Source organism: Argopecten irradians, chromosome 8 (genome assembly GCF_041381155.1).
Source record: "Argopecten irradians isolate NY chromosome 8, Ai_NY, whole genome shotgun sequence".
In the NCBI taxonomy this organism is placed as follows: Eukaryota; Metazoa; Mollusca; class Bivalvia; order Pectinida; family Pectinidae; genus Argopecten; species Argopecten irradians.
Window position 1 is genome coordinate 9,948,402 of NC_091141.1, and position 21,714 is coordinate 9,970,115.

Here is a 21,714-nt window from a genome sequence, read left to right on the forward strand (position 1 = left end):
TCTATTCCCATCTAATACGGAGTTTTTAAAATTTAAATTAAGTTTAAATTTACGATCTAGAAACCAGTTGTATTCCGGCGAGCCAAAATTCTAAATGATATTTTTATAATAATTGTAATCTGCTTGTTTGCTATTGTATTGGAATCAGTAATACGAGTTTTTGTCGTTTAGTATTATCAACAAAGTTTGTTGTATACAGCTATGTGGCTTAATCGAAATTTTGATTTTGTTTAACATTATGATTGGTGCCTTTTGTTTCCCCAGCTAGTTCATAATACTTACAAACAATATCAATTAAGTATATTTATCTATGTATTGTATGATGCAATTACATAGGTTTTATATTGGAGAAAATCTGAAATCCGTGTCGGCTACTCATCTACTCATTTTGACTTGTTAACCAGGTATGCCTTAATATTCATTTGTATTTACATCATTGCTGACCCATTTAAATAAATTTGTTGTTGTTCAAAACTGTACATTTCTATCGGAACGTTAATTGTATGCTGCTTTCTCTTTTTTCAGCCAGGAACAAGTTTGTGAACTGTATCAACACCTCCATGCCAGTGAAAACCAGGAACTCCTCGAGAACTTTGAAGCCATCATCCTCGGTGTCATTAAAGATGTTCGTGGATACAAAGTGGAAAACGAACGTCTTGAAAAGAGCTTCAAAAGGTAAAGACTATTATTTAAAAATAAAAATAGGTGATATTATGTTTTGTTATTATTTCTGATTTTATAGAACTCAATACAATGCAAAACGATTATGTGACCTGTCTGATATTTACAGTCAAACTGTCCTTAAAGGAAACTTCTGAATAAATGACACATGTAAAGGACTCATCAACCCCATTTGTTGTCATTTACTATATAATTTACTTCTATATAAGGGATATCTGTCTAGCTATTCCGTCTTTGATTATAACAAATTAGCTCCCTTCCGGGTAGGCATCCATTGTGACGTCATTATTTTGTGGGCGCAATTCACGTCGTTTTTTTCCGAAAAGTACGACGTTCGGCTCGCAAAGACATGACGTCACAATCAATACCTACCCGCAAGCGCAGATAACTCTTAATTATTCAAACACAGAATAAATGTACTTTCTATGTCCCATTGTTGTTCTTTATAGACATGATTGACTGTGTCTGTTAAAGCCTTTTTTGATTAAAATGGTTTTACATCCAATCTAAAATACCAAACCGAATACGCAAAATATACGAAAAACATCGTAATGACCTGAAGTCAATTTTGTTTCACATCATAGGATGCCTCGCGTTATTCTTTTAAAGAAACGGATTATGTCACATATCTGTGGAATGTACTGGAGGTGACCTTTGTAGTGTTTGTGAACACAGTTTACCATGACATTTACATGTTCCCTAATGGGGCTATTTGTATCGGAAATACAAGTTAATTGGACAATTTACATTTACTGGCACGCTTGATAACGTATTGTTCTAGTTAGTAGTGGAAACTAGAGACGTCTAGGTGGTCAAAATGGATTTGTTATCATTTTAAGGTAAGGTCTTATTTCTAAAAATTGTTATGTTCTTTGCAGAGAGAAAGATCAGCATGAGAAACATTTACGAAATTTGGAGGAAGAAATGGAAAAAGAGATGAAGAAAATGGAAGAGAAAATCAGACAGAAGGTTTGTGCATGCGATAAGATAAATATAATTAAAAACAAACAAATAAGAATATCGTAGGTATTAAGAAATAACGATTTTTAATGATATATAAATTAACTTTAATAGTTTTGGTCCAAGTAATAGCTGTCGAATATGAAAATACGATATACATAACTGACCGATTTTTACACAATTTCGTAGAGGGTAAAAATATTTCAAGTAGACGGAAATAGATTAGATAATAAAACGATATATTTACTGAGTTTCCCTGGAGTTTGGTCTACATTTTCATTGTTAACTTATTAGGCGTATTATACGAATCACCATTTCCCTCAAATTTAGATGCAATTAGTCTCCTATAAGTATACTTCATCATTCATGTAAGCAAGATATTTGTAAGTTATTTGTGTTATATTTTTCATAATTTTTGAATTTTTGTGTTGTTGTACACCTAACATAACGTCATTCAGAAATCCAGATACATTCCTTTCCGCATGGATGATCAGCATTGACTTGATTAACACGATTTTACCGTATAACCCATTGTTATTGTCCTCACACTTTTATTCTATCAGCTGTTTCCTCTCGGAAAAAATAGTCCCACCCCATGTCGTCTTCTTGTGCGTGGGATCGGAGGAATTTTTAATTCTGAATGCATTCCGCTGCAAACTCTTTGTCATTGAATATAGGTAAAATGAGTTATCTTTTAACATTTGGTTTTAAGTACGGAACATATAATTACATGTGCATATACAGTATTACAATGACGTGCAGACGTGCAATGGATATTTTCACTTTTTTCTGAAGCTGCGAACGTTTGCAGATTAAGCAAGCAACATATGGCAGTATCTCTCATGACTCATATCCAACAATGAACGTCAGACCACTTCTACTCTAAATCGCTAATATTCTTAAAAGTTTGATATCGAGCTAAATATAGAATTCTGTACACATAAAATGTCGCGACATATGAATTCATTACGTGTTTCGTGATAAGAATTGTGTGTGACATCAATAAACCTATTGATACTTTCAAAACAGTATAATATTGAGGTCATGTCGGGATTTTTTAAAAGTAATATCGATCCATATGCTTGTCTCTTTCTTCTTTTTCTTTTTCTTCTTCTTCTTCTTCTTCTTCTTTATTTTTTTTCAAGAAATATAAAAAGGAATCAAGCAGATCTAGTGTTCATTGTGGACAAATGACATTCACATCAAGCTAAGGTCTGGGTTCAGACACAATTTAATAAAATAATCATTATGATAATGGCACTGGTATAAAAGTCAATAATAAAACTTCCCCCTGATATTCAGCACTTTCAAACACTGTACTAGTCAACGAGCTAATCGATTTTATATGTAGAGATAACAGATGAATTTTCACATTAAAATACAGGTTTATTTCAATTCGGCAATGTAACAAAAATATAAACTTTTTTTTAAATGCGTCTCCATTTCAGTAATATTGGTAATGTAAATCTATTCATGCACTGTTCCATTGGTTTAATTACAACCATGCTTTTATAACTACAATGAACCGTTCCACAGGCATCAGAGCTTTGGGCTATAAGCACGCCTTTTCCTTTCAAATCATAAACCGTAACTCTACAGTTCTGGGAAGTACAAATTATTCCATACTCAGTCTTACAAAGATAGTTTTCCTGTTTACGTCAATAATCAGCCATAGTTCTTGTCTGGTTCTAGTAGTAAAGGGGAACTTGAGTTCCCAGATATTAACCACCACCCAAGACCAATACCTACCAACTATCCCATGATGAGCTAAAGAAGGGACAGTGGTCAAATCGGTTTCAGAGGCAAACCTAATGCAGTACATTATAACCTTTACCATTTCAGGAACAGGAAAAGATTATTGCTGAGAAGGCAGAACTTAAGAAAGAAGTAGAAGAGGAGCTGATTACATTACAGCAAAACCTTTCCATCATGCAGGAGGTACACCGAATTCATTTCTTTTTTACAGAAATTAATCGTTGAAAGGATGAGAATAATATATATTGATCAGCAGAATGTACTTTGCTGGATCAATTAAAGAAAAATTACGTTATAATCAACATTTTCACAATCCCAAATTGATGTATAGATGTATAATGTAATGCCACTACGTTTCTGGAACAAAAATGTTGATTAAGATTATAATATCGATGGTCTAAGGTGAAGTTACGACATCAAGCTAATGCGACTCCCTGTGTAAATCATTATTCAAAATGGAGGTTAATTTCACTGATTTGTAATTTAGTGAAGCGATACTCAAGTACAGCAAGGTGATTAGAGCGACGCTGAGAAGCAGAAGTCGACTTGGGTTATGAAATTTAACATTTAATTTATCATTTGTAAAAAAAGTATTATAATGTATGTTCTATTAAAAGTTTGATGACCTTTTACCGGAATATTTAAGAATGCACTTAAACATGTAACTCTACGGTTACATTTAAGAAGATATAATCGCTTTGGTGTTCCATTGTTTATATTCACGAAGTCGTTATGTCCTAATGATTCACTTGGTATCCATCCTAATTATCAGGAAGGAAATGGTCAGAAAAACAAGGAGCTTGAAACGCAACTCTTAGACTTAAAAAAGCGTTTAGAAGAGATGTCAACTGCTAACCGACAACTAAAGAGCGAGTTAACGGACACCCGAACAAACATGGCACTCGTGAGGAGTGAACTGGTGTCTGTCCGAAACAATTATACAGACAAATGTCATGAACTCAATCGGTAAGAAATTGTAATTAATGGATTGTTTAAAGATGGATTTCCGCATAATTGCGCTGATTTTTCATTTTCTGTAATTACATATATATGTTTTTATACTTTGCTACATGTAAATTATGTAAGTGGTAAATGTTATGGTAACGAGTTATAAAGATTATATCTTTATCAGAATGTTTCTGACGCATACTTAATACAAACAAAAATAAATATTGTTAAGCATTCATGTTGCAAGTTTCTTGACAAATTAGCATTGACACAAGTCTGAACATTAATAATAACGAAATTGAGCGTAAACATAGGCATTATCAAAGTTTTGTTCTATTAGCAGCTACGGTCGATTTGAATGATCTCCTTACAAGCTGTGAAGGATTAGTATTGGCAAATTAACCCTCACGTCAAATAACGTAAATGTCAAGTTCACTGAAACACATGTTGCAATACTTAAAATCGGTAAATTTATCTATGTATAATGCTCAAAGCAGCCATAAAGACACAATTAATGCTGAGAAATAGAAAAAATAGCTAAGCTTTTAAGTTTGGGGGTATTAAATAATAAAAGTTTGGGGTATTAAATAATTCCCGAGTTTACACTTATTTTTAAATGAAACCTTATCTATACGGTATTTACAAAACATTTTCGCGATTTTTGAACCTAGTTACAGTACATGATTACATTGTTTTTTTAATGTACATACAATGTTTGTATATGTGAACCAATGTTTAGTTTAATTGTAATTGAATTAAAATTTAAATGTATTTCAGCCAAACCATTCGATTACTTTATTAATTTTTTTTCCGTTAACTATTTAATCATTCCTAATACTTTGAACGCAGACTGCAACATTCACTGGTTGAGTTCTATTTGGTACCTCCATAAAAACGTAATTGGCTAGTTAAAATATTAGGCAAAACATAATTAATTTACGTTGCGAATTGATTTGCTTAAACCCGTCTCATGAAATTATTGACATCGTAAAACACTCGTTTTTATTTTTAACTTTTATTTTCAAAATTAATAATAGGGCTTTAAACAAAATATTAAGTTAACCTGATATGCATCTATACATTATTGAGGTTGTGGTTTGCTACTCAGGGGCGGTAACTCTTAAGACAAGTTTGAACACATGAATGCATACTAAAAGAAAGTGTATGCTTACAGTAGCTACATGATTTATCGCGAATTTAGTTACAATGTTTATATGTTCAAAGACGTCGATAAAGACAAAAAATGATGATAAGAAATATATAAGTATCTATAAAATAAACTCGCTGAATCATATGTAATAATGATAATTAAAAGACAATATTTGTTATTTACCAGTGTAGATGTGTTACAGGATTACCGGTGAACAAACAGTATTTACTTTATGTGGAATCAATGTGCAAATAACTTCGTGTAAATATGTCTTGTACAAATATTTAGTCCATGTATTTACTCGACATATGCGAAAACGTGCTCGCACAAATCTTCGTCTTGTTTCTTTGCTTTTGATCATAAAGAGATTCTAAATTTGTATCCTATATGTGCTCAACAATTAAACCAGGTATCGCATTTTGTATACGTCTACACACTCGATTATTTACATTTTGAAAGTAATATAAACCGCCTCTATTTAAGACCTAATAATAACGCCACTTGTATCGGTGAGGTATGGTTATTATATGAGCTTTAAATAATTGATGTTCTCGCGGGACAGATACCTTATAAGGAAGCTTTCTTAACGACCTTCCTTACTACCACTAGCATCAGCCAACAAAACTTTCTTATTATAAAATCCGACCGATTTATCATTTTGCTAAAATCGATATTTTGTAGTGAGAAGGAGACTGTTATGGACATTGTGAAGGAACAGGATAATCTGACACGACAGCTACATCTACTACAGTAAGTAACACAGCTGGCGGTATTACCGACTCCATACAGATATTTATAGGATATCTTGGTTTCTTGATGAATAGCAGTTATACAGTCGTATATAGAAAAATAAATAGTATACACATGTTGCAATATACACGCATTTTCAAAGATGTGTGCACTGCCAACGAACAAAATGTTTGGCATAAAAATTCTAGCATTCCTATCCGTTCTAGTCTATTTTGTGAAAAGTATAATCTCATTAAATTAGAACTTACATATGCTATCTACTTATCACTTCCCTAACACTTATTGCAGGAATCACAACAGAACCAGGAATCGTAAAAGGTTTTTTGCACTTATTCATGTTGTCATAATCAGACTCCCTATTGAATTGTCTAATTTTGTTAAAACTGGGGTTTGAGGGATGAAGTTGTTCATATTTTTTCGAAATTTTCTTTGTCGGGGTAACACGTTTTAAATATTATTAAAACTTTTAATCATTACTACCCACTAACTGTTAGCGAAACAAAATAACATTTGTTTTGGTTAAATTAATTGTATTAAAATGAAAAAACAAAACAAAAAACAAAAAAACTACGGAACTTCAGAATAATACCAAAACTGAAGTTATGTCTGAAGCCCTGGACAAAGGTATTTTTACACATCTAACGTATAGTGTGCAATACAAATACAGACAATGTAAAAAAAAACTGTGAAACAGTTAAACCAGTTATTGTTATAGAAATTAATTGCAAAATCAATTTACTCCACACTTCAAACGATTTCATCTCTTCTAGTATAAAACCTGAAGTCTTGATCTCTTGGATGGATAACTTCTTCTTCTCTACTCTAATGTAATACATAGGACCTGGTCTTTTACCTTTCTTCTATATTGGTCAATCTGTTAATGATATTTACTCAGAAAAAATATATTATTTAATTGTTGTTTGGTATTTCGTTTGCTATATACATGGTATATGCAAGTATTTTATTTTATCGACGAATACTTGATGAAGACATGGGCATTGTGATAAGACATCTTATTTCATGTAGAGCAGGTAGATTCCTAAATAAACGTTTGACACATTTCTAAATCACTAACTTATATTATGTAATCTACTATTATGTACTTATACATGCATGTGTTGTTATGTACATAATACAGTGAGTGATAATTATAATCATTATGGTGATTAAAGAATATAAATTACTGTATATTGATATCGTTTAATACCTTTCATATTATATATAATGTAAGAGCCGAAATATAATAGAATGCTTGTATTACGTTTATAACAGAGAGACCAATAATATATTAGACGACTTTCATACCGGAATACACTTTCTTTTATGTGAAACTGTTGCACTGATACTATTTAATGGTTTAAATGACTCGTGATAATATTTTTGTCGCCAAAATTACCCTAATTGATCCATACTTTTAGTGTAAATGACTATACTAGTCCTAAGACATACTCAAATAAGATAACCACAACAAGAAATCGGTACGTAAAATCTTGTAATATAATTGGATGTTTTGAACGTACAGCAGCGCAGTAGACTACAGTGTATTTTTATATTTATCAGTATAATGTACTCAGTAAAGAATATATTATTAATTGTCAAACGAAAACGTTGCTTTTTCGGATGAACTTTATTTAATGTTAGTAATGGATTTTTGTTCTTTCGATTTTTTTTCGAATTATGACTAATAGATCATTATACAGTATATTTTTTAATGTTTTAGCGATGCTAACAAACAGTTACACGACACAAATGATGACCTACGGGAGGCTGTAGTGAATCGGGTTATCCCCAAATATAGCCCTACTCCTATGGTATGTACAATAGAACTGTGTATTCTGTGTATCACAAGGACCGGTGTGTTAGGTCTGTATAACAAATTTCCTGATTATACAGTTTTACTAAAAAATTAAGAAGGTCAATGACACTTTTTTACGCCGGAATACGCACAAATCCGGATTAGACATTGACCAATTTTAAAGTTAAACTGTAGTAATTATGCTGCCTATCGCTATCAAATTTACTGTTATCTATTAATTGGTTATGATGTGCAATTATAATGGAAAATAAAACAAAGATACATAAATACGATATGTATTAAAGCAGCCAAATCGATCAATATGATTTATAAATCAACCAATACTACGCACGAGTTACTTCCCTTTGTTTCACACCGGCAGTACTGTCGCGGTGAAACGAAGGGAAATGCATGTAATAAAATCTGGTAGATCAGAAAGTTTAATAATTTTGCATGTTAATTGGTCTTAATCATCTATTAATATATCGACAATTGTAGACTTAAATATGGCGTTATATCAACCAGGTCTTAGTAATTGTTTTAAATATCACCATGTTAATAAGTATTAATCTTTATCATTAAAGCGTTTTACATGGGTATATAATTGCGTGACATTATCGCATTAGGGATATTTTACTGACATGCATTTTCAATGTCATGAACCAAATATTTTCCCGCTGTTCCAAATGAGACATCGGATCAATGAATAGAACTAGTTCTTTTGTTACAAGTTTAACTATTAGAGCAATGGGACATTATCCTCCGAAATACTTCAGCAAATGAAAAAGAAAAACAACAACAACAAAAACTAAAACAAAAAATTTAAAATGAAATATAAAAAAACAAATATGCATATATTTCTCTCAATCTAATTAAAATCAATATGAAAAACCAGTGTTGCATGACCTGTCGTTTGCACTAACGACCCACATCTGAATATCACGTTATATCAGGAGTGTGATTATATCCATCAATTAGCCTATCAGACAAACGTCAAGGTGTCTGGTTACAATACTAAGGACTGCCAGCCAAGGTAAAACCTTGTTGTGTCGTGTTGCATTATTAATGTTACGTTCTGTGGCTTTATACAGATACAGAACCATTCTCGCTCGTCCTCCAATGCGTCTATGATAGAGCGAGAACGACGCGGATCTCTCATGAGCGACTACATACACAGTGGACCACCCTCGTAAGTATATGTTGCACATCCTACTGTCACTTATAGGGTTAATTTTGGTAATTTCTATATAAACTGCTGATTTCATATTTATGTCCTTTGTCTGTATTAATGATTTTGCCGTAAACCTGAATGCTAGTGATTATGCATTCATTTCACATTGTATTCATTGCCATCAGGACAAAAGACAAATGCTACCACACGTATTTTACATTCAGTACAAAAGCCAACATTTAAAATCACAACGTCACATTTCTCTATAACGATATCAGCTTTATTGAAATTTTCTGTGCCAATTAAAATATCTTAGCTAACGCTTGTATTTGTTTTATAAATTTACATTAATTGCAGAGGTTGCGTTATATAATTATCATATATACTTGGCTTTATTCGATTTGTCAACAACAGTAATGTCTGTTTGAAATATATATTTACAGAGAATTGCTACACGAAACTGTACTTCGTTAACGCGTATTGCAATAATGCCCAAATATTAAACTTCTGAATTGCTCGTTTTGCGACGACTTTAACTACATATGTATATACCATGGTTGAGCTCACTGCAAATTAAAACAGCAATATTGAACAAAAATATGGTTTGAATTTAACGTTAAGATCACGTCATACGTCAAACTTCACTGGCGAACCTGTTGATTGTTATTGCAGTATGAAATCACTGAACCTCAGTCGGGGCACTTCCATTGCTGAAGATGAAATACTTGAAGACGACGTTTCCATTTCTGGTTCTCTTCCGTCACCACGTATAATTCGAGCTCGACTTCCCAGGGAGGAGACGTGTGAGGAGGATAACATTTGTGATGATATAGGTAAACAAGATTTATGTAGTAACGTTACTGTTTATACTTTTATATAAAATCATATTTGAGAGTATTTGTGCATTAATCGGAAAACAATACGAGATAGCAATACTATACAGATTGGTACATGCAAAACTGTCTTGAAAGAACACCAAATGGACACAGCAAAACTCTTCTTTATTGACAGGTGCCATTTATAGACAAGTGTCCTATATAAAGAAGTCGATTATATAGTTAATTGCACCAAATGCGGTTGACGTGTATGTTCTTTATATAGGGATGTCATTTATAGCACGTTTGACTAAATTTCATAATGTAATTATATTTTCCTAATTATTGAAATATATTATTACTGGTCATTAATAGATAAGTGAATACACAAAGACGAGTAACAAAAACAACACTCTGCTGTATGTTCAATTTACCGAATTATACAAAACAAATTCCCATATATGAGTGTAGAGGTATGACTCAATCAATACGTGTAACACATGAGCAAACATACAGTGGTATATAAGTCTGTGTACACATTGGCTGATACATTACATGTGTATGCCAATATACATAAACAATGATTTCCCCAAAGGAGTATCAATAATGCAAGAAGACATTATTCAGAGAGAATGGGTCGCCGGCATACTCTACAAACAATCACAATCTTAATCATTAAAGTGTAGCTAAAAGTGAAACTTGATACACAGAGAGCCACAGAGGTCGTAATTATCTGCATTTTTAATTTATACGCGCATTGCACGATTTTACCGCTTTCAATATAGTAAATATATCGGTAAACTAACGCGCCATTTAGATATCTTTGTTTGACTACCAATACTGATCGTTTGTCTCTGCCTCCCTCTGTGCCCAATACTCACCTGTACCTTTGTGTAAACCCTGTCAGTACATTAAACAGTTTTCATTCCTCCGAGATTTGAACCTACCTTTTTTTTACCTGAACGTTTCTCAAAAATATTGACAGGTAATGACTGATATTTTAATTCTATATGATGGTAAAATAACTCTGGAACTCTGCTGTTGTAGTTGTAAAGTTACTGAAACAGAATACCAAAGAAAGTATAAGTACCTATATAGTATTATATAGTAATTCAAAATACCATAAAGGCGATTATTTTCGCGGGGATGATATTTTCGCGATTTCACGGGACATTACGATGATCGCAAACATTTAATCTCCGAAATTAAAAAAAAATCGTAGACTAATATAGACTTTAAAAGTCACGCCGCGTATATCTCTAAAGCAATTAAATTTTAATGTTTTCTTTTTATTCAAAATCTCGAAGGTATCTTTCCTTGGGAAAAGGACTAGAAAAATTCTAGAAGGAAAACTAAGTTACCGCATCTAGTGATATCATAATTACTAATTCAAAAAGTATAAATCTCATGCTTATTAACACTGTTGACCTTTTTTTGTTACCAAGCAGACAGTGGGCACTCGACACTTCGTGACCACAACGACATTGACTCCGAGTCAGAAATTCTTCCTGAACAGATCACTGTACACACTCACGCTCGCAAGAACAGACTCAGTCGGAGGGCGTTCATCGACGTGGATGATGAGGTAAACATATACAGTAAAAGGAGTGTTATGTTAAAACATATACAGTAAAGGGAATATGTTATGTGAAGAACCTATACAATAAGTCTTTTATCGTAAAACCTATTCCCGTTTTGTGACAAGATGTCATGAAACCGCACCAATATGGAATAAAGGTAAATTTCAGTATTTGTTTTATAACATGATTTTATCCTTTTTTATTTTGTTAATAAGGATCCCGACTCCCATGACGAGGATTCTGAAGGCGAAGGTCACTTTGAGCGTGACCCTAGAGTATATAAATATCGGGACGCTAACCGTCTTCCAGTAACACCGAACAAAAGAGGAAGTGCCAGATCGAGAAGTCGAGATAATCAGGCCAGTCGAGACTCGGGAGGATCCGGTGGACGCCGCTCAATCAGGAAGCAGCTAAAAGCCAAAGAAGAGGTACATCTTGTTCTTTTGGATAGAACTTTGCTGTTTGGTCATGAAACAATCTGATATGTAACATGCCGATTCAGAGTAGTTGTATTCTTATTCGTTGCTATTTCATCAGTTTTGAAAATAGCAGTCTTTGACAGTGTTATTTTATATAACCTGACTTTATAGTGTGATAATATAATTTAACGTCATAAAGATAACTGAAGTTCAAATTTTAGACACGCTGTATTTCATACTTTCATTAATTTCCATTTGGTTTTTTTACATCATTAGATCGATGGGCAACCTTGTGGTGTAGTACTGAATTATTTACAATTACTCATGTATTCAACAGCAAATATCTCTCATCCTGAATTTTTATATGATAAAGGAAATCTGTTGTGCGATGCTATGATTCACACCCAAACAATGAAATGGCATAAATGAAATATGTAGATATATGTAGGTAAATAGAAATCTATAGTTTTGGCTTGAAGCCCCGTTCGTTTTCAGACTTCAATTTCACTTTAAGTTAGATGCCGACTGACACTAACACAACTGTGTAGGTTACTATATTTGATTTCTTTTGTATATTGATGAATGGCTTACTCAGTATATTTACTTTGTGATAGAACAGCTAATATCTGGTACTATTAAGTACCCTTTTAATTTCCAATTTTGTGACCGCCCTAGGAGCTTATTGAATCGAATACGGTATTATTAATTGACAGGTAATGCCACCTGTTAGCCGGGAACCAGAGAGGATGTATAAAATTGTCCTAGCTGGTGACGCTGCCACGGGAAAATCCAGTTTTATCATGAGACTGTGCAAAGGCAAATTCGTATCCAATTTAAGTTCAACTCTTGGTAAGTCCGTTTTAGTGTCACTGTTTCTATCTAGCATACTCAAGAATGTTAAAAGTTTCAAATAGTTTTGTTACTGTGTGAATCAGACATAGTTTATTGTGTGTGAATAAGACATGTTGCCTGCAATTGTCTTTTTAATTGCTTTATTTTTGTAGTGAAGCTATATTTATAGTTTAGAGGCTCGTCTTATATCATTTTCATGCCGTGGATTGTCTCGTTAATTGATTGTAGACTATGTGCCATTTTACAGATTTTATGTTATTTATGGCCTTTTTAACAAGTGTTCTAACATTTGTAGAGATAAATTCATAAATCTTCTTACCTATGTCTAACAGGAGTTGATTTCCAAACGAAAGTGTTGGAGGTAGACGGTCGTACCATAGCACTACAACTTTGGGACACGGCCGGTCAGGAAAGGTTAGTGATATTTGTTGTTTAGTCTTTATAGTAATATCACTGTCAATCAATATGTGTATTTGTACATATAACATTACATCCATTTACTAGTGTAGAGAAAACGATAAATGTCGGTAAAATTATCAATTAGCTCTGCATCATGTATGGCTTGTGTTCATTTATCTTATGACTTTAACTTGCATGTAAACATTTAATGTTGACGTGGTCTTCACCGCGTTCATATATCTAAACCATACCCCTAATGTATACATTTTTGTTAGGTATCTTTTTTTAAATAAGACTTTGAAGCATTTTCAATATTGCGTCGTTTATTTTCTTTATCCTATTGAGTAATTTAGAATTGGTTGAAATACCTCTTTCTAAGTACATCTATTGTTATTGCATGTCAATATTTTTTCCTGTGAATATTTTTTTTTAATTTTGGATTTTTGTTTTCTAAATATGCACTTGCTCGATGACAGATTGCATAGCATAAGGTGATGTAAAATGGAAAGTTTCCGTCATTATAACAATTGAATGTACAAGGAATTTTGGCTTCTTATCTCTTTTTCACTACCTGTTTCTGTTTTATTCAATTATAAGGATTAATAAAAAACTATTGAACTATTTCTAACTTATTTGTTTTTTATTGTAATGAGCACAAAGTCACAAAGTACTTACACGAAATGCGTATATATAATCAAATACATCAATTCTTGAAGCGCATGCCACGGGCAGTAAAAGTAGAACTATGGAAGGTTGCAAACATTATTTTTACGTTTTTGTCTTCGAGGGGTGGGACTTATATTTTCAAAAGAAAATCTTTCCAAAGGTTTCTTGGGTAAAATAGCCTTCATTCTGTATATATTTACTAACTTCTTGTAACAATTAATCTGTCAAGAATTGAATCATGATTTTGCATTCATTTTAATTATGCAACTATTGTAGTCTTCGAGTTCTGTCTGAACATTTTTTAAAGATGCTCCACCGCCGACAGAGCATAAATGATATTCATCACTTGAACAATAATTAATGTTTAATCGTGTATATATATGTATAATCAACACACAAAAAATCATATACAGTAACCTTTTGCCTTTGGTGCATGCGCATTCAGTACTTCATTTCATATAGGATATAGTGCCACGGAATTTTTTTTAGGATGCTATTAATTATATTTTGCAATTTAAACATAAAGAAAAATTAGAAGCTCAAACTTTCCAATGGTGGTAATGGTGTAAAGTAAGTAACTTTTGTAAATGAAGAAAAATACTAAATCCCCTGCTCCTGTTTTTGATAGTGAAAAAATACCATTTGTCAGCGGTGGAGCATCTTTGAATGGTCGATAATTAATAGGTTACTTAATTTGGCGTAATCATGTTATAGTGCAATCATTTATCATTTTACACTGGTGCTAGAGGAGTACAATACGGTAAAAAGTTCGCATTCTTGCGTTGAAATTTGTGAAGACACATTTAAAACTGTAAAAGACATGTGGGTATTTTAGGAGCAAGGTATGATACTCAGTGAATTCGACTTTCATTTTGACAGAAAAACTTTTTATTTACTTGAAATTGAATTCTGTTCAGTGACGACAATGTTAAATGTAACACATATTCCATTGCTTTTCAAAATACAGCATGATGCTATTTCTCTTATGTATATAGAAGGAAAGTATAATGGGTTGTAATCTTCAGCAATCAAAAATACTTAATAAGTGTATTTTTCAACAATTTATAAGGTTTAATAAAAATTAAATATACATGTACTCATGTGGACATTTTTTATTTTCTTCAGATTTCGCAGTATTGCCAAATCCTACTTCCGGAGAGCCGATGGTGTGTTCCTGTTGTACGACTGTACATACGAGAGGTCCTTCCTCAGTATCCGAGAGTGGCAGGAATCTATAGGGGTGAGCTGACAAATCCTCAGATTTCAGTAAATTATTAAAAGTACTATATACAGAAATGATGTTCTTTAGAGGGCAGTAGATATAGAAATAAGGTCCCTAAGAAGGCAATGATTCTTTTGAAATAGTGTTTGAAAAACGCAACTTACATGTAGATGAGTATTTTCCAAACAGCGTAAAGCATTTTTTCCATAACGCTATATTGGTACTCAAATGAACCGAAAGTTCACAAATATATTCACGATATCACTCACTAGAGCGGCATGGAGAAAAGCCTTTAATTTTACAACATCAATTTCCTGTGCCATTCGTGATGCTACTAGCATACATCATATAACACGCGGAATCTCTGCTTTTTTATCCATAATGGCAACACTTATACAAACTTAGTGATGTCCCTTCATTAATAAAAATAGATTTTGGTAAAGTAACGAAATGCATTTTACATATTCAAGGAGAGTGCAACAAAGAATATACCCGTTATGTTGTGTGCTAACAAGACCGATTTAAGGGATTCAAGTGAGAAACAAGGGCGGAAGGTTGTTCACTATGAAGACGGACAAAGACTTGCAAGGGTTAGAAAAAATATTCTTATATACAGTTAGTTAACTAAAAATAAAAAAAGTATTAATTTCTGCCGTTAATTTAACATGCTTTGATTTATTAAAATAAACAAAGTGGGGAAAAATATCAAATATAAAATATGCCATTATATTCTTTCATGCATTCATCGATTAAAGCTTTATCACGAAAGGTATCATATTTTATATGTGTTCATTTGGTGCAGAGAATGTAACTGCAATGCGGTGTCTATTTTCAGGAATTTGATAGCCTTTTTATAGAAACCAGCGCCAAGGATGGTTCAAATATTATAGAAGCCGTCACAGAATTAACAAGGTATACATTTGCATAAATGCATCTATATATTATTGAGTAATTATTGATTTTGATGATTTCATCAGTTTTGATTAATTACATTTTTGTTATAATGGTATTTCTGCAACATTTACTTTGGGAATAATAATGGAGCTTTTTTTCTTTTTCTTTTTTAAATATTCATATTTTTGGTAAATGTACACATTTCTTTATTCCGAATCAGGTTGATGAGAGCTAACGAAGATTTGGAAGTGAAAACAGTTGGACTTCAATTAACGGATGGCAAAACTGAAAGCAAGTCTATGTGCTGTTGATTAGCGCAATACTGTACAAACACATAAGTACATTCGATATACAATTTGAATCGAAAAAATAATGAATAGTGTCATGAAATGGTAGACTGTATTTGGCTTATAGGACGAATCTGTCAAAAATACAGCAACTTGGGTAATCAGTAGAGCAATTCGACCTGATCAGATAAACACAAAACTTTTTCAGAAGAGTTACAGGTTACAGACATCAATCGTTATCTGATTTGTATGTCAGATGAATGTTAAATTTATTGATATACTAGCTTTGTGTACAAAATCGACTTCTCTAACTTGCCATGGTTTACGGGTTTATACATTAACTATTATTTATATACCAATTCCATGACCGTCTTTTATGCAATTCGAGGTTATTATATCGTTGAATGATACCCACTTATCTACCTTGCGGGTTATTTTTTGACGTCATCATTGTTTGAGCGGAAATCATGTCATTTCGTCTACAAAAGCAGACGCTTCGCCTAAAATACATGAATTCACAATTAATACATACACGTAAGGGTAGAACAATATGTAATTATGTACCAAAGAAAGAATACAAAACTGATGATGCACTTTCGAGAATAGGTATGATTCAATGGTCATCGCTAATATAGTAAAATTTTGCTGTATTATCAAAGTTTTTATTTATATAGAGTACATACTGCTGTACATCGTTATACTAACGAATTGACTTGTTACACGAAACATTTGTAATGCGTAAATATTATGCTTAACGTAGCCTGTTCTTTTTAAGCCTATATGTATTATATTAGCGTAATTTAAAAAATTAGACTATGTTCCACATGCAATTAATTTTTTTTTTTTTTGTTTTTTTTTTTTTTTTTTTAATCTAGTCTGGTATATTTATCATTCCAGAATAATTTTCAATGTAACCTGATTTACAATATGCATCATTTTGCACAAAAAGTACACTTTGACAATAGTACACTCTTCGAATTGTTTAGGTTTTGGACTTTTTGAGGACATTATTAATCGGCCATGCGATAACCAGATGCAATATCTATCATTTCGGCTTTCTGTAGTATCACCAGTACTGATTCATCGACACACTGAAAACAACAGGAAAATAACAGCAGTCGTGTATATAGAATTTTAGATTGTAAGAGCTGATCCCCCACGTTCATCATTACATGTGTATCTTATCATCTGCTTACTATTATTTTGAGTTTGTATATCACAGAGTTGTCTGCCCTTGCCGGTAAATGTTGATTGATACGGCATAACATAATAGTCGATGTAATTTTTAGAAAATAATGACTTCACAATCGACACCTACCTGCAAGGACTAATAACTCTTGGAATTATAAGAACTTGTATTCACAACACTTTCTAAATATCATGAATCTCCGAATCTCCCAAGCCTGTCTTTATGGTATAATGTTGCATTACCACAATAAGCATCATATTTATCCAAATCTAGTCATTTTTGTATATAGCGTATATGTTATTCTATAACGGTTTTAGCTGAAATTGAATTGTTATAGTATTAGTTACAATTTGTGTACATTATTATCGTTTAACTTTACATTACGTCATTTGTCGTTATATCACGAATTATTACCGTAAGCAAAGATACACACAGAAGTAGTTTGTAATTTTGCGTAATTTTATAATTAAATTTTTCCTTCTACATTTGACAAACCTGTCGATAGTTTTTCCAGTTGTTTTTACCATCAAATTTTTACGAATTATACAATTCTATTTTAACAACTTTTAATCAAACAATTATTATTAAATTACTAAAAGCAAAATAAATAGACATTTGATGGTAATTGTCTTCGACATATTATTTTTCCAAAAGTAAACAAAGGAATCGACATCTAAATAATCTTTGTATTATGCACGTGAAAGCAGGTTACCGCAACCTTCAGATGCTACAGTTTTGTATTAGCTCTTGTAGATCCATGTATATACGATTAATCGTGTAACATTGGCTCATCTTTGGCTGTTGATAAACGTAAAGTAAAATATTAGATTATTGATTATATGCAAGAGGTCTTGTGTAAATGACTATTCTATTTCACTAAATTTCACAAGACTACGTAATGTGTAGTGTTTTAGTGTACTAAGAACATATGTACTTTAGAATTAATTTCGATAAAGTGCTTTCCGCACCAGAACTTTTGCTTATAGCATTTTCTGTATTTTGTTCATGTATTTTATTTATTGTCATGTACAAATTCGCCATTGCGCTAACTTCATTTTAAGATATATGTTGCATTATAATTGAATTGCGCCAAAATATTAAGTACGTTTAATATTGAAAGAGTGTAGAGAGAAAGGTAAAATGATTTTATAAGTGTAGGAGAATAGAAGAATAGGAAATGTCGTATGAAAGAACGGAAGTAAATGTTTCCCCTGTTTAAACTGAACATGTATGTTATTGCAAACTGCAATTATTTTTCTGTACCAATCTATATGTGACGTACGTTCCTTTATTTGATGATGTTTTTTTGTACATAACTGCAATGTGAATTATGTTACAAATGCCTGTCCAGCTGATTTCTTATAAAGTGCTTTCTTTTGGTCCTTTCAAATCCATGTGCAATTTACCTTCATTCTATGGTGCAATGTACTTACTGATATAGATTTACACGATAAAAGCTTGTTATTACTTAGGGTGTGCAATTATTACATAATATATTAAATCTGTCTCAGAAACGTGCGCTTGAAATCCGTTATCATGATATTCATCTAATGCAGTAATAAAATATTGATAGTTTTCAAAATAAGTTCCTAAATGTATAGCTTTGTATATAAAATCACAACATGAAAATTATATATCTGAACATTTTTTGGTTTTGGCTTCAAATATAATACCGTGAAATGAACGCTTCAGAACGCATTCATGTGAGTTTTTTCCCCGCTTCGGAAATCTAGTTTGAAAACGTAACATTTTTTAATATAGTTTTGATATTTTCTTTGTCATCTGGAATGATTGGTATACTACAAGTGTATTTCCTTGTAAAATTCTTGTAAATTATCGATGCTTGTATATATCTACATTTTTATTTTCCAAACTTAGAATCTCATTTCAAATATTAGACTAAATTCGTCGACAGTGTGCTGGGTAATATTATGTACAGCATGATCATATTTCCCTTTCTCAATTTTTCTGATTAAGGTATTTTTCAGATGAGTATACCAGAGAATTTCTGCCTGTTCACGCAATGTTATTTTGAGTTTGCAAAAATCTTTAAATTGTAAAATATATACATAGTCTTTTTTTCATTAACAGATCGAGTATCATATTTCTATTTTTACCATTTTAACCAGAATGACAAGTTTTGCGCGAGTGATGTAATTAGCTATTACAATAACATATTGCCCCACGGCGCATCATTTTCTGGATGTTGTCCCCATTGTCATGTTCTGAAATCAAGAGTAATGTCCCTTTACACACTTTACGCAGGCTGGTCCAGAGTATTGGGTGGTATCTTATTTATTTCATGCACGAATTCTTGTCTGTTATACATTTCCGGGGAAACAGAATAACAAATAAATAAAATCATGAATTACACAGTCTAGAGTTTTTTCTTCTATTCTTTATTGTACAAACAATTTCTTTTTAAATGCTGATGCCGTATAAATTTCAATTACATGTATCCCCATATTTATAAAGGGGTGCCAATATGATAATATTACCATCACTAGTATTCTATACACGCAAAGCAAGTAAGTAAAATTCACAACAATAACAATTATTTCAATTACGTATTAACGATAAATTGCATGTTTATTTTAATTTTTTTCACATTTAAACGTCAACATTTCAATCATAAATATCATGGTATCATGCTGCCAGGGAGGGAAATGTAAGCTTGGAATTCATGGATGAAGTAAAAGGGTTAAATTCAATAATTAATAGATACGATGCTTTATTCGAAAAGAGAATCATTAGAAATACTTACCGACTTTAACTGAAGAGAAAATAAAAATGTGATCTTAGCTTTTGAGTTTTGTCTCAACAACTGCCTCTCATTTTCTTATTAAAAAGGGGAAGGGTTTTTTCGTAAAATGAAACTGAGAATTCATGCTAAGAAAACAAGTGGTAATTAGACTTATATCGAAGTATTAGAAAAATAAAGGTTTTCTACCTCTTTAATATGTATGTCTGCTAAATAAATGGTAATATTTACAAAAAGAAAATGATTTTCGTACCCCCTTAAAATAATTGCCACAAACGCTGATACCATTCCCTTGATTTCTCAACTAATGTACCCGACATGGATAACGTGTCCATGCAAATATGCACATGCCTATTAAACAATAAAATCTTGAATGTAAATGCAGGTTAACGGAAAACTACCAGTGGATTATAGACTTTGGTTATATGTCAGTCATACTGTCACCATGTCGAGAGCAGCCCACTCGTGAAAGTATATGGTTCAGGGAATGACTCAGTTCTGCACGCAATACAGATACAAACACTAACACTAGCATACGATTTATGTCTCTTCTCCCAAGCTCTCTTCAAATATCTACCTCCTGCTGAGAAAGAATATCAAAGGGAGACAACTCACATTAATAACTTTATGTACTCAGAAATAATGGTTTGAGACTGATTCGAAAAACTACTAAAACTAATACTCGATTGCATACGACCTTTTTTATTAATAAAAAAGATATTTCTCGAAAATTTCAGCTGACTCACGGTATTGACAAGGTGCGATTTTTCATTAGACTCTCGGTTATATATATGCAAATAAAACAAATAGTAATAATATTCTTCTTGAAGACCTTACCAGGTTTTGCAGTAAATATCACGTGCACGTTTTGTTTATAATTTTGTTAATGTAAGCCTTTCAACGTTTCATACATTGGCAAATCTTATGAAAGAGATAAGATGAAATTTAAGCAAAAAAATCGTGCAGCCTTCTTATCAATAGAACCGGATGGTCAGGAAAAGTACGCGTTTAATCCTCCACAAGACATAGACTTTTCAATTAAGAAATTTGAATTGGAATTTGAAAGGGCGACCGGAATGATAAACGTTTGGCATGAGCGAAAAAACATGTAACATCAGTTTTTTATCATTTACAGGCAAAGGAAATACATTTGCTACGAATCATGATTGACGGTTAAACCATATGTGTTCTTTATAAATAATGTTAAGGTTTGAATTCCAAACTTTCTCCAATTAATATATAAAATGGAAATTATAAGCATATTCCAAACCACGTTGTCATCTATACAAATAATTTCTTAAGAAATAAAATAACTTAAAAATAATAATAAAAATAATATAAGCACGTCAAGAAATATTCTTGTTCCAAACAAATACTTTTGATTGTATTTAGCGTGTTCATATTTGCAATGTATATCTAA

At 32.1% G+C, this 21,714-nt stretch overlaps 1 protein-coding gene across 6 annotated transcripts in view; it reads left to right on the plus strand.

Annotated features, from left to right (window-relative positions):
- Window positions 1-19,904, plus strand: part of LOC138329302 (ras and EF-hand domain-containing protein homolog) — a 37,493-nt gene extending 17,589 nt beyond the window's left edge. For 2 of the 6 annotated variants that reach the window (XM_069276202.1, XM_069276198.1), the window contains 17 exons: window positions 526-675; window positions 1,560-1,650; window positions 3,484-3,579; window positions 4,169-4,362; window positions 6,176-6,244; window positions 6,533-6,562; window positions 7,965-8,055; window positions 9,131-9,228; window positions 9,883-10,043; window positions 11,471-11,610; window positions 11,821-12,033; window positions 12,738-12,873; window positions 13,209-13,290; window positions 15,067-15,181; window positions 15,634-15,753; window positions 15,999-16,075; window positions 16,278-19,904. In XM_069276202.1, coding sequence (XP_069132303.1) covers window positions 526-675; window positions 1,560-1,650; window positions 3,484-3,579; window positions 4,169-4,362; window positions 6,176-6,244; window positions 6,533-6,562; window positions 7,965-8,055; window positions 9,131-9,228; window positions 9,883-10,043; window positions 11,471-11,610; window positions 11,821-12,033; window positions 12,738-12,873; window positions 13,209-13,290; window positions 15,067-15,181; window positions 15,634-15,753; window positions 15,999-16,075; window positions 16,278-16,368 — 1,954 coding nt within the window. In that variant the 3' untranslated portion in view covers window positions 16,369-19,904. The remainder of the gene's footprint in view (window positions 1-525; window positions 676-1,559; window positions 1,651-3,483; window positions 3,580-4,168; window positions 4,363-6,175; window positions 6,245-6,532; window positions 6,563-7,964; window positions 8,056-9,130; window positions 9,229-9,882; window positions 10,044-11,470; window positions 11,611-11,820; window positions 12,034-12,737; window positions 12,874-13,208; window positions 13,291-15,066; window positions 15,182-15,633; window positions 15,754-15,998; window positions 16,076-16,277) is intronic. The other 4 variants (XM_069276203.1, XM_069276201.1, XM_069276199.1 and 1 more) reach the window with 3 other exon arrangements.
- Window positions 19,905-21,714: the final 1,810 nt, after the last annotated feature.